The sequence below is a fragment of the Myxocyprinus asiaticus genome, chromosome 1, assembly GCF_019703515.2.
Source record: "Myxocyprinus asiaticus isolate MX2 ecotype Aquarium Trade chromosome 1, UBuf_Myxa_2, whole genome shotgun sequence".
In the NCBI taxonomy this organism is placed as follows: domain Eukaryota; kingdom Metazoa; phylum Chordata; class Actinopteri; order Cypriniformes; family Catostomidae; genus Myxocyprinus; species Myxocyprinus asiaticus.
In genome coordinates, this window is record NC_059344.1 from 18,437,423 (window position 1) to 18,449,628 (window position 12,206).

Here is a 12,206-nt window from a genome sequence, read left to right on the forward strand (position 1 = left end):
CCATAATAACCCATTGGGAATTGCTGAGGGCAACCCATGGTTCAAAAATGCTGATTGTCTGCTGGGTTTTTGGACTACAACCTGAACAGCTCTATTGTGGCAGGCAAATAACTAGCAGTTTAGTGAATAAATCTATCTATAAGAAGCCTGATTTACATAAAAAGGAGACAGGTTTGCACAGAAAATAATGACAACAACTTAATTTAAATACCATTTCAGCGCATTTTGTGCCTGTTTAATCTGGATTGCGGAAGGTTAGTGAATAAAACACAGGGTTTCATGTCGAAATACTGCACGCAAAAGTGACAACTATGTAGTGAATTTGCTCCTGTATTTTTTTTTTTTTAAATATCAGTAAAGTGTATTTTTCATTTAATGAATTGTAGCAATCAGGTGGTTCAGCTTTTGTAGTAAACAGCTAAAGCTAATGTAGTTCTTTCCATTTCATCACTATCTTTCTTTTTCTTTCAACAGATGTGATGGAATCTGCTTCTGTGTCTGAAACTGAAATGAAGCCTGTCTCTCCTTCCCCTCCCCCCTCTCTTCCTCCTCCTCTTCCTGCACCTCTCCCTGAGGTTGTGTCCTCTGCTGCCCCCTCTGGCCTGGAGGAGCCTCAGCCTGCCCCCTCCATACCCAATAAACTACCGACTGAAGGTAAAGATTACAACACTCTAATGCTACCTCTTGACAACATCCCACTAGCTGTATGTACCTATAGTGTACCTTTTTTGATTTAATAAAACATATTTATTTTTGTGTTATCAGAGGCCATGTTAGATTTGAGCCCCAGTGCCTCCTGCAGTCTGCCTTCATCGCCTCCCTCCTCTTCCTCTGCTGCTACTGACCTCCCACTACTGGGGGGTGACATTGAGGATGATGAGGGCATGAAGCACCTGCAACAGGTACAGCACAGAACAATGAAGAAAGATTGAACAAAGAACAACAATGCAGGTCCACTGAGTGTTATGAGTGTTATGGCTGAAAGAAAAATAGTGAAATAACTTTTATTTACAGTATTTAATTAAAGGGGACATATCATGGAATGTTCCTTGCTTTTTTTTTATATAGAGTGCACTATGTAGACATGATCTAAGTTTTATTGACACTTTTTGATGTGGTCTGAATCCGAGTGCAATTGTTCCTGGCGCCCCCTGCAGCGTTGGTCTGGTTTCAGACTCATTCAGATACCCCGGTGCTTTTCCCGGTATGTGTGTTTTTATGCAACTCATGATGTCATCATGCTTAAATCGGCAGTAATGGCGAAAAGTTATTTTACTTCTTGAACAAGTTCGCACTTGAGTACAGCTGGCTTTCTTATTCATGCGAAACCGTGCCACAGTTCCCTTGCAACCGAACTCGGACCACCTCCTACAGGTAATCTCGGGTTTGGTACAATGTCCGCTCCCTGGTCCGCAAAAAGGCTTTCATATTACCAATTTTTCATGCTCTATTTTGGACTAAACTGCTAGTGTGAAAGCCCCATTATATTCCACATTTATATATGAATGCGGTGTTAAAGGGATAGTTCACCAAAAAATTACAATTCTCTCATCATTTAGTCACCCATCATGCCATCCCAGATGTGTATGACTTTTTCTTCAGCAGAAAAGAAAAACAAATTTTTTTAGAAGAATATCTCTGCTCTGTTGGTCCTCGCAATGCAAGTAAATAGTGACCAGAACTTTGAATCTCCAAAAAGCACATAAAGGCAGCATAAAAGTAATCTATACGACTCCAGTGGTTAAATCCATGTCTTCAGAAGTAATTTGATAGGTGTGGGTAAGAAACAGATCAATATTTTAGTTCTTTTTTTACTGCAAATTCTCCCTGCCCAGTAGGTGGCGATAGGCACGAGATATGCAGGTAATTTGCATATAGAGGTCTTAAATGTGCCATAGCAAAACCACATGTTTAATTCTCAGGGTCAGAAAGAAGGTTGAAAATGGTCATGTAAAATTAGATTATGACTGTTTTTTGGTACTGGAAACCTGAACTAAGATTATAAATGGATTTAGTAAATGCAGCAAAAGTGTACAATATTCCCCCTCTAGATAAATGATATTGTTGTGATCACTTTTTTTGTGTGTTTGTGTGTAGGAGGCAGAGAAGATGGTGGCAGCGCTACAGGACACTTCTCTCGAGGAAGAGTGTTTCACCCAGACTCTTCAGGAGAGCAGAAACACAGCTTCTGCCCTTCCTCTCTCCCATGACTCCGCCATGAAATGGTTTTATAAAGATACGCAAGGAGAGATTCAGGGTACACACACACACATTCTCTCTCGCACGAGGCTAGCTCATGCAGTATTGCTCTAAATATAGCCCATGTGTGTCTTCTCTTTCAGTAATTCCCACTGTCTTTTGCCTGCTTTCTCTCAGGTCCATTCAGTACAATGGAGATGTGTGAATGGTTTCAGGCAGGGTATTTCACCATGAACCTGCTTGTGAAGCGTGGTTGTGATGAGGGATTTCAGCCACTGGGGGAAGTCATTAAGATGTGGGGGCGTGTGCCATTTGCCCCTGGCCCCTCCCCTCCCCCCCTCCTGGTGAGGAATCAAGCCCTACTTCGCCCTCAACCACCCCGGGGGGCAACCGTGAGTCTCTGGGTGGAAGGGTGAATGTTGGGGGTTTATGTTCTTCTGGGTTATTTGTGTTTGGGGGAGATTTTCTTCTGTTAATTAAGATATGGTTAATATGGTAATCAGGTTGTTTGCATGTGTGTGTCGTCAGGTGTAGGCTTGTATCTGTGTACATGTGGTATGTGTGTGTGTGATTGTCTGTCTGATCTTACTTAAGATTGTATGTGTGTTTGTCTGGTCTCTGATCTGTCGTGGTTAAATGTGTGGGTCTGATCTCTTTCTCTCTCTCTCTCTCTCTCTCTCTCACTCTATCAGGGTAATATGGATCAAGAGCGGTTGAAGAAGCAACAGGAATTAGCTGCTGCTTCAGCTCTTTACCAGCAACTCCAGCAACAGCAGCTGTTTCAGCTCATCAACAGGTGGGTGTGCATTTGTTGAATTTTTGCTGCATCAGTATGTACATTCCATATGTATTGCTGCGTTATAACTCTCCATTTGCGCATTTAGATGTGGAGAGCAGAGTATGATGCCTTCAATGAACAGGTCGATGTCAGTGCCAGATACAGGGTCCATGTGGGACATGCATACCTCAGCTTCACAGCCAGCAGGTGCACACAGTCATCCTTTCATTTTTCTTTCTGTGACATGCTCACTCCTTCAGTATCCTGATATTACTCTCTCCCTCTCTCTGTTTTCCATGAGCAGGTGGTGAGGCCAGTCTTTGGGACTTAATGAATTCTTCAACTCAGGGTCCAATTCTAGAACAGCTTCAGAAGGTGAGAGCCGCCCTCTGGTGGTGATGTAAGGAAATGGACTGAACTCGAACACGCCTGTTCTTATTTATTGTTTGTGTGTCTCAGCTACATGAGAGGAGAGAAGCTGAACTCAGGGCCAAGCGTGAGGAAGAGGAAAGGAAACGGAGAGATGAAAAAAGGCGAGAGGATCAGAAAAGGAGAGAGGAAGAGGAGCTTTACAGGCGCAAGCAGGTGTGCCACAGTCTGCCGATTTAAAGGGACAGTTCACCCAAAAATGAAAATTCTCTCATCATTTACTAACTCTTATGCCATCCCAGATGTGTATGACTTTGTTTCATCTGCTGAAGGTTTTTTTTTTTTTTTTGATTTTAAGAATTTCTCAGCTCTTTTGGTCCATACAATGCAAGTGAATGGGTGCCAACATTTTGAAGCTCCAAAAATCACATAAAAGCAGCATAAAAGTAATCCATAAAACTCCAGCGGTTTAATCCATGTCTACAGAAGCGATGTGATAGGTGTGGGTGAGAAACAGATCAATATTTAAGTCCTTTTTTTACTATAAATTCTCCTCCTTGCTCAGTCAATCTCCACTTTCACTTTCTTTTTGTGTTTTTGTGATTCACATATTGGCCCCTACTGGGCATGGAGATGAATTTCTAGCTAAAAAGTACTTAAATATCAGTGTCATATAAAGTATCCAGTTGTCATGCTTAAGTAAAAGTAAAGATTGCTTGAACAATGACTCAAGTAAAAGTTAACAAGTTAATATAAGAAAAATACCTATGTAAAAGTATTAAAGTAACTGATATTAAATTTACTTATCAAAAGTACAAGTAAATTGCATAAATTATGGAACAGCTAGTTAATCCCATGGCAATGGGATTTATTTGATTGGCGGTGCCGTACTGGAGTTTATATTAGGAGGAGTTAACTCATGAACTGCTCTGATCAATCAGTCATGCACTCATCTTGTGCAAAATATTAAAGTAAACAACATGAACAACATTCAAAAATCTAGCAAATTGGTGACACTACAGTTTAGAAGTAATATATTTTGTGCTATTGATGCAGAATAAATATTGACCAAAAAAAAACTAATTTAGCTAGTTTATATGAGGTGATAGGCTTGTGCAACAAAATAGCATTGCCCATCAGTATGGTATATGGCCACACAACAATGATAAAATAAGACACACCAAACATGTTGTTGCATTGGTGCTAAAAAAAAGCTTCCTGCTTTTTCAGAAAGTGAAAAAAAAAAATTGCGAAACGGGCCAATTCTGTCACTTGAACGCTCATTACATCACAATGACAAATTCTGACCTTGAAAGTACGAACATCCCAGAAGGATTTGAATGCAGTTTAATCCACAACATAGCTGAAATAATGTTTATATTCATTGTGTTAAACATATGTGGATAAGACATACAGTATGATTGAAGAAAAAAAAGTCCATAAAAATTGGAACTTTGAAGGAGGGACTTGAGTCATTTTTAGTGACCAGAACAGAGACTTGTGGGGTTTGGCTCTTTTCATTTGGGCCAATAAGCAACCACCCAGAACACCCTTGTAACTGCATAGCAATGTGCTACAAACACAGAAAACATCTTGGCAACAGCATAGTAACAGTCTGGCAACCACATATGGAAGCAATGCTCTAAAACACACAGAAGAGTACCTTGACAACTGTATAGCACCTTGACAACTGTATAGCATGCCCCAGCAACCATCTAGAACACCCTAGTAACCACATTCTGTAGCATCAATGTGCTAAAAAGCAAAGAGAATATTTAAGAAACAACCCAGAACACCCTAGTTTTTTAAAAATAAATGTTGTTAGACATTTTCGTGAGCGCTGGTAATTATTCATTCACATCGCATCTTGGTTAAATGTAAAAGCTAAACACATTTGATTGACTTTCATATTAACAGGTCTCCTGGAAAGGCAGGAGACTGATAACACATTATTTCACAGCTTTAATAATGTTTAAGCCTAAACGTATCAAATTAATTTGTCTTCCCCAGAGCAGACAGACAGAACAATCGTTGTCCAACGAGCGCTTCTCTTGTGATTTTGATTCAGATTTGTGATTCATTAAACAAATCATTCAGACCACTTTTTGAATCGTTTTGATCGGTTCAATTGAATCATATTGAAAAGATTCGACTCAATTGATTCTTTCATGAATTAGACATCATTAACGCCAATCTGCATGCAATTTACACGTACAGCTTGTTATTTTTTTGCTGTGTTCAGTAGCAAAAGTAACGAAAGGGTCTGGAGAAATTTATCGGAGTAAAAGTATTCATTTTCTCTTCAAAATTTAGTGAAGTAAAAGTCTAAAGAAATATGTATACTCAAAGTACAAATATGAATAAAAATTACTTAAGTACAGTAACAAAGTATTTGTAATTCGTTACTATACACCTCTGTTAAATATTGATCTGTTTCTCACCCACACCTATTATATTACTTCAGAAGATATGGATTTAACCACTGGAGTCTTATGGATTACTTTTATGCTGCCTTTATGTGCTTTTTGAAGCCTTCAAAATGTTGTCACCCATTCACTTGCATTGAATGGACCAACAGAGCTGAAATACTCTAAAAATCTTTGTTTGTGTTGTACAGAAGAAAGTAAGTCATACACATCTGGGATGGCATGAGGGTGAGTAAATGGTGAGAGAATTTTCATTTTTTTGCTGTACTCTCCCTTTAAATAATTGAGCAACTTTGTTCTTTTTTTCTTGCAAGAGCATATACGATTTTTTGCTAACATTGGATGTGTTTATTTTTGGTTGTGTAGTTGTTTATTTCAGGGTTGCCAAAGACATGGAAAACCTGGAAATATCAGGAAATTTTAAATGAGTCATGACACGCATTTTTTATCATACGTTCCTTGAGGTTCACTTATAGTATTATGAAAGTTTTTAACACCAAAGATAATTTTCCACCTTCATTCTGACCCTCTGTTAGAAACGGTCTGTTTTGGTGCTGGTTCTCCTTTAAGACTTGACAATAAACGCCCATTGTTATGATTGACTCTCCTGCTCTCTACTTGCCATCTCACTGCTCACCACAGCTAGGCAGGGTTACTGAAGTAATAAGGTAAAGTAGGTGTTGATGTGGAGGCGGTCAGATGCAAATGTCTACCACAGTGTGACATCAGAATGTGGAGGAAGTAGAGAACGAGTCGTTTTGACAGCTTGGTTTCAACAAATGCTCTTTTTGCAATGAGGTGGAAGTTTTGAGTTCTGAAACTCGGTGTGTTTTTATAGTACAATGACCTCTTATGTGAAAAAAGCAAGGAAAATTTTATTTCTCATGTCATGACCTTTTTAAATTGTGATTTCTAGGCCCAGAAGCGTCACAGAAATAATTAAAACCTTAAACAGTCATGAGAAAACCATGGACATTTCTTTTGAATATATTTTTTTCTAGTTATGTAGCTCTAAAATAACTAATTGCCATAATAGTTCGTGTAGCTCAACTTGTAGTGCATGGTCCTAGCAATTCCAAGTTCATGGATTTGATTCCCAAGGAACATGCATGCTGATAAAATGTACTGTATAGCTTGAATGCACTTGAAGTCTCTTTGGATGAAAGCGTCTGCCAAATGTATCGATGTAAATGTAACGTAGATTAATGCAATCCTTATAAATATTTTTTTCTATAATCTCTATCCAAAAAGTGTAGGCACTCTGTGTTTATGGCATATTTGCAATATTTTCTCTCTCTAACACACTCGCTGTCTTTTATTTAATTTGCTCTCTCTAAATCTTTCTTTCACAGCAGCAGGAGTTGCTGATGAAACTGCTTCAGCAGGTTCCGCGTCAGGGGTCGTCAGGCTCCGTGTCCAGCTGGAGTGGAGGAGCTATCTCTGGGCTGGGGAAGCAGACCAAGCCCCTCAACCTCCTAGAGGTCCAGCAGGAGGCTGAGAGAATGCACAAACAGCAGCACAGAGTCCAGCAACAGCAGAGGGTAAGACACAAACATCAGTGTTTTGAATGCCAAAGGCAATCCTAAAAAACAAGTTAAATGCAATATGAACATCTCTCCGCAGTGGGGAGATGCTTCTGCAATGTGGGGAGCCGGACCTTTGGATGGAAAGGTGGGTGGCGGTGGCAGCCCCTCAGGAGGAGGGATGGGCATCTGGGATGAGGCCCTCAAGAACCAGAGTGCTCTCCGCAACAACATGGGGCTGAAGAACAGCCGTAGCAGTCCCTCACTGAGGTAAAGCCACGCTACACGCTAGTGGTCATACTGATATGGGACGAAGTTATTAGTGGTTGATGGGCTTCGGAAGTCCACATTACAAAATGTACGATTCAAAATATAATTTAAAGGAATAGTTCACCTAAACAAGTTTTAGAGCTAAACAGTGGAAGTTCTGGCATGAAGACTTGAGTCACTGTGAACGATCTTCTCTTTTGCACTCTGGAACGTGCATTGGATATGAATATTTTCACCAAAAATTACTTTGGGTTGTTTTCCACCAAAACTTATGCCTTCAGAAGTCGAACTGACTACTTTTATGATCCATTTTTAAGCTTTAAGGGGATAGTTCACCCAAAAATGAAAATTCTCTTATTTACTCACCCTCATGTCATCCTAGATGTGTATGACTTTCTTTCTTCTGCAGTACACAAAAGAAGATTTTTAGAAGAACATTTCAACTCTGTAGGTCCTCACAATGCAAGTAAATGGTGGCCAGAACTTTGAAGCTCCAAAAACCATATAAAGACAGCAAAAAAGTAATCCATAAGACTTCAGTGGTTACATCCATGTTTTCTGAAGTGATATGATACTGTAGGTTTGGGTGAGAAACAGAACGCTAGTTATGAATATAACTGGTTCTGTGAATTCCGGATTATCGCAGCGCCAGCCAGATAGGTCGAGAATATACCAACAAAGTCTCTTGATGACGTAGGCGGAGCTCTGAGGATGATAAGCCACAGTAGCTCAGCATTCAGTCTCGGTACGCCTTTCTCACGCATTCCGAGTGACCAAGAACTCTGCCGGTCATCCAGAAATCACAAAACCACAATTACATTTGTAACTAGCATTCTGTTTCATTCCTCCTGTCTGCCAGAGGCTGTGCTTAAGCACTAGTGGATGACTCATCGCGCAGGACACAAAGGGTGAGCCCTAAGATCATCAGACTGAGATGAACACTGAAACGCAGCCAGATCTATAGTTTTATTATACATTTATTATAGTCTATAGATTCTGATTTACAAACGGAGGACAAAGGACTTTTGGAAGAAAAGATTGGTTGGGCTGAAGGATAACTCCAGATCCATTCAGCAACCAACGCATGCATAAATCACTAAAAGACAATGAATGCAGCTCTCCAACTTGTTTAGCTGAAGCGATAGCCAACAGAAAAGCAATTTTCAAGGATGTCCACTTAAGGTCACTATTCTGTAAAGGCTCGAACTGGGTTGAGCAGAGGAAGTAAAGCACAAGTGACAAATCCCACACCAGAAAATGGGGATTGTGGGCTGGCCTTAAACACCTTGCACCCTTTAAAAAACTGCCAACAAGAGTATGGGAACCATGGGAAGAACCACTTAACAGGAACATAAGCAGAAATGGCCGCAACATATACCTTCAATGTGGAGGCTGCCTTGCCTGCATCCAAAAGATGCTGCAAGAAACCTAAAACCCTTGGAACCTCACAGTTCATAGGATCAACCCCAAGGGTCTCTGCACCATGAAGAGAAGAGATTCCAACACGAGGCGTAGAGCTGATGCGTTGAGGCAAATCTAGTACTAGCAATAGTGTGAACAACAGCAGGTTTACAATCAGTTAGAAGAGGGCTGGACCCAGAGGCCAAACCCAAAGCTGCAGGTGGGCTGGGTCTGGGTGCCAAACACCACCGTCCAGCTGTGAGAGGAGATCCCTCCTGAGGGGAAGCTACCACGGACTGCCCACCAAGAATTTCAAGAGTAGGGGGAACCAAGGCCTGGCTGGAGATCCTGTGTACTGTCTCCCACAAACGAGGAAACGCATAAAGTAGGCAGTTTGGCCATTTGTAAGACTGTTCATCCTGTCCCAACAGACTGAATGTCTCTGTCCTTGAAAACCACAAGTGACAGTGAGTAGAAAAGGGCTGAAGCAAAAAGATCTACTTCTGCTTTCCTAAACCGCTGCCAGATGCTCTGCACTACATCTGGGTGATGCCTCCATTTCCCTGGATGCAGAAGATTTCTGATGAGAGCATCCGCTACCTGATTGCTTGACCCTGGAAGGTGAACCACCCTCAACGTTGCAAGCTGGGGAAACGATCAGGTGAGAATCTTGTGAGTGAGAAGTAAGGACCTGAGGGACTTTGTGCCACCCAGATGTTTGAGATGGAACACTGTCGAGGTATTGTCAGACCAAACAAGCATGTGGCAGCCTGCCAGCACTGGTAGGAAATATTGTAGAGCTAGGTAAACCGCACGTAGTTCTAGCCGGTTGATGTGGTCCGTGAACTGGTCCGGAGTCCAATGGCCGCATACGCCTCTTTGATTCCGCATTGCCCCCCATCCCTTGAGGGAAGCATCGGTCGTGAGTACTTGCCTCCGAGAGGGAATGATACCTAGGTGCACACCTGTTGTCGGAAACTCCCATTAGGTCTATAGTGTCAATGCCTGAATGCAATGGTTTGAAACAACAATCATCCGATGACTATATCTGGTGGGGCTCAAATGCAAACTGTTGTTCCACCGCTGGAGAGGTCTGAGGTCTCAGCATCCCTGTAAGCTGAAGCAGCACTCCGTATGGTAGTCTCGTTCCCAGCCGGAAACGAGCAAGGAGCTGCATAATGCTGCATGTCTGAGCCTGTGACAGATAGCCCTCTTTCACCAAAATTGCGACGGTTCTCATGCTGAGCCTGTGGTTCACGGCCGGGACAATCTGGAGCCTATCGTAAACTGGCTGTGCTTTTCCACTGACCTGAGAGCCGAACAGTGATGTAACGGGTTACTGTCTACGTGATAGTTTCACGTGACTACCTCAAACATAAACATGGTGCATCACAGTGTGTACAAACAGCTTTTTTTTTTTTTTACAGCTTTTACTCTTATTTTTGAGGACATAATTATACATACGGATTAATGCAATCCATTGTTATTACATTGCTAAACAAGATTGTCAGAGACGACATCTACGCTAAAGACGATGTAATTAAATTTTATTGAATGAACTATGGCTTAACCTGCTAAGTTCTGTAAACTGTTACAGTGGAATCATTATTAACATTGGTGTAGCAGATGGTTGTATTTGGATTTTTGCCATAGCATATAATATTATTGATATTGGGGTTAGAATCCCACCATTTTACTTAACATAGCCGCGATCTTCCAAATTTAGTGAGTAGTTGGTCAAAAATCCCCTTACAGAAGAAAACAATGCACAAAATAAGATGACAACAGTGTAAGCAAAGCTGGCAAATATAACAACTTACTGAGATCAGCTGCAGAGGACGCCAGCAATTGCCCTGGAACAATTGGCAGGCCCCGCAAAGTCCTCAAACGTTCTTCAGGCAGCCTCGTCTGGGCAAGCCACACCTGACGGCAGGCTGTCAGAAGTGTAGCTGACAAAGTACCCAACTCACCCATGGCCTGTAGAGCAGTTTGCAGAACTGCTGAACAGAGGGATCAGTGTTCGCTGACTCCAATGTGCTGGTGGTAACAAGGAGTAACTGACAGATAGTGTTCTCCACTCGGGTTATGTAGGCAATTGACTCGTATGCCTTTTTCCATACGTCCACATTGTGCAATAGGACAGCACACATTACCTCGTCAGGAGACACCACCAAAGCCGTTACTATCTCCGGTGCATGTCCCACACCAATGGAATCAGCTTCATCCATAGATGCTAGAGTATGAACAGTCCTTGAACACTGTTTGGGGGCACTCAAACCCGTAAATGTAGTAGAAAATTCAGCCATGAAATCCTTACATGGTGGTATAACAAAAGAATGGACTGGGCAGGTGTCTTACCAAGGTCCAGCCAGGCCACTGCCATCTGGAGTACAGCCAGAGTGTCATCAGAAGAGGATGGAGCATTCACTGATGAATGAACAAAACCTCCACTAGAACAATCTGCCACTGTTAAATCACCGACAGGAACATTCTGAGGCCAAGAGTTCACAGTAACATCATCCAACTCCACACAATCATGGAAAAATGAGTTGGAAGCACATGTAGACAAAGCATTAAAATCCAAATCATGTGTGAGATTGTTCCTTTTTCGGAAACCAGTTCATTGATTTGAACCCTGCTCATACTCTGGTGTAATTTCTACCGCCGATGCTTGAAGGACGGGTTGAAGCGATTGAAGGAGACACTTTATTTCTGACATTTCAAAAGGGAGATCAGCAACTGTTTTAGAAAATGATCAGTCAAATGGCCGCTTTTAGCCGCAAACTTCTTGTTGGGGGGGGTGCCTGCTGCTGTAGCGTGGTGTTTTTTGAGTGCGCTGGGGAGTTAGCTTGTGCTGCGCGAGTGTAATGGATGATTTAAATCAACTCGGCAGGACGGAGCCTGCAGTGCAAACATGGGTCTGTGAGAGCATCTTTTAAATCCTGAACTCCCGATTATGATGGGCAGATATCATACCCATCGTCAGGAAGAAGGACATTTGGACACATCCCACAGCTCTGTGGAAAGCTGGTAGGAAGAGCACTGTAAGCCGTAATCGGACTAATATGCCGTCAACCCCTTCGGATAAAACCATAAGGTAAGAATAAGAGGATAATATCCACCGATCAAAAAAACACTCGCCACCGGATTGTACCGTGAGGCTTACAGTGTTACTGATCCACTGTGATTGCTTCTTGAATTAAACAATCAGCAGATAAATAGTTCAGTTAGCGGAGAACC

General features: G+C 41.8%; 1 protein-coding gene across 4 annotated transcripts in view; it reads left to right on the forward strand.

Moving 5' to 3' along the window:
- The window catches only part of gigyf1a (GRB10 interacting GYF protein 1a), a 56,013-nt gene that overhangs the window by 19,607 nt on the left and 24,200 nt on the right, over positions 1-12,206 (forward strand). For 2 of the 4 annotated variants that reach the window (XM_051707971.1, XM_051707961.1), the window contains exons 11-20: positions 475-654; positions 766-902; positions 2,098-2,257; positions 2,377-2,591; positions 2,892-2,995; positions 3,084-3,184; positions 3,282-3,352; positions 3,437-3,562; positions 7,125-7,313; positions 7,396-7,565. In XM_051707971.1, coding sequence (XP_051563931.1) covers positions 475-654; positions 766-902; positions 2,098-2,257; positions 2,377-2,591; positions 2,892-2,995; positions 3,084-3,184; positions 3,282-3,352; positions 3,437-3,562; positions 7,125-7,313; positions 7,396-7,565 — 1,453 coding nt within the window. The remainder of the gene's footprint in view (positions 1-474; positions 655-765; positions 903-2,097; positions 2,258-2,376; positions 2,592-2,891; positions 2,996-3,083; positions 3,185-3,281; positions 3,353-3,436; positions 3,563-7,124; positions 7,314-7,395; positions 7,566-12,206) is intronic. The other 2 variants (XM_051707981.1, XM_051707988.1) reach the window with 2 other exon arrangements.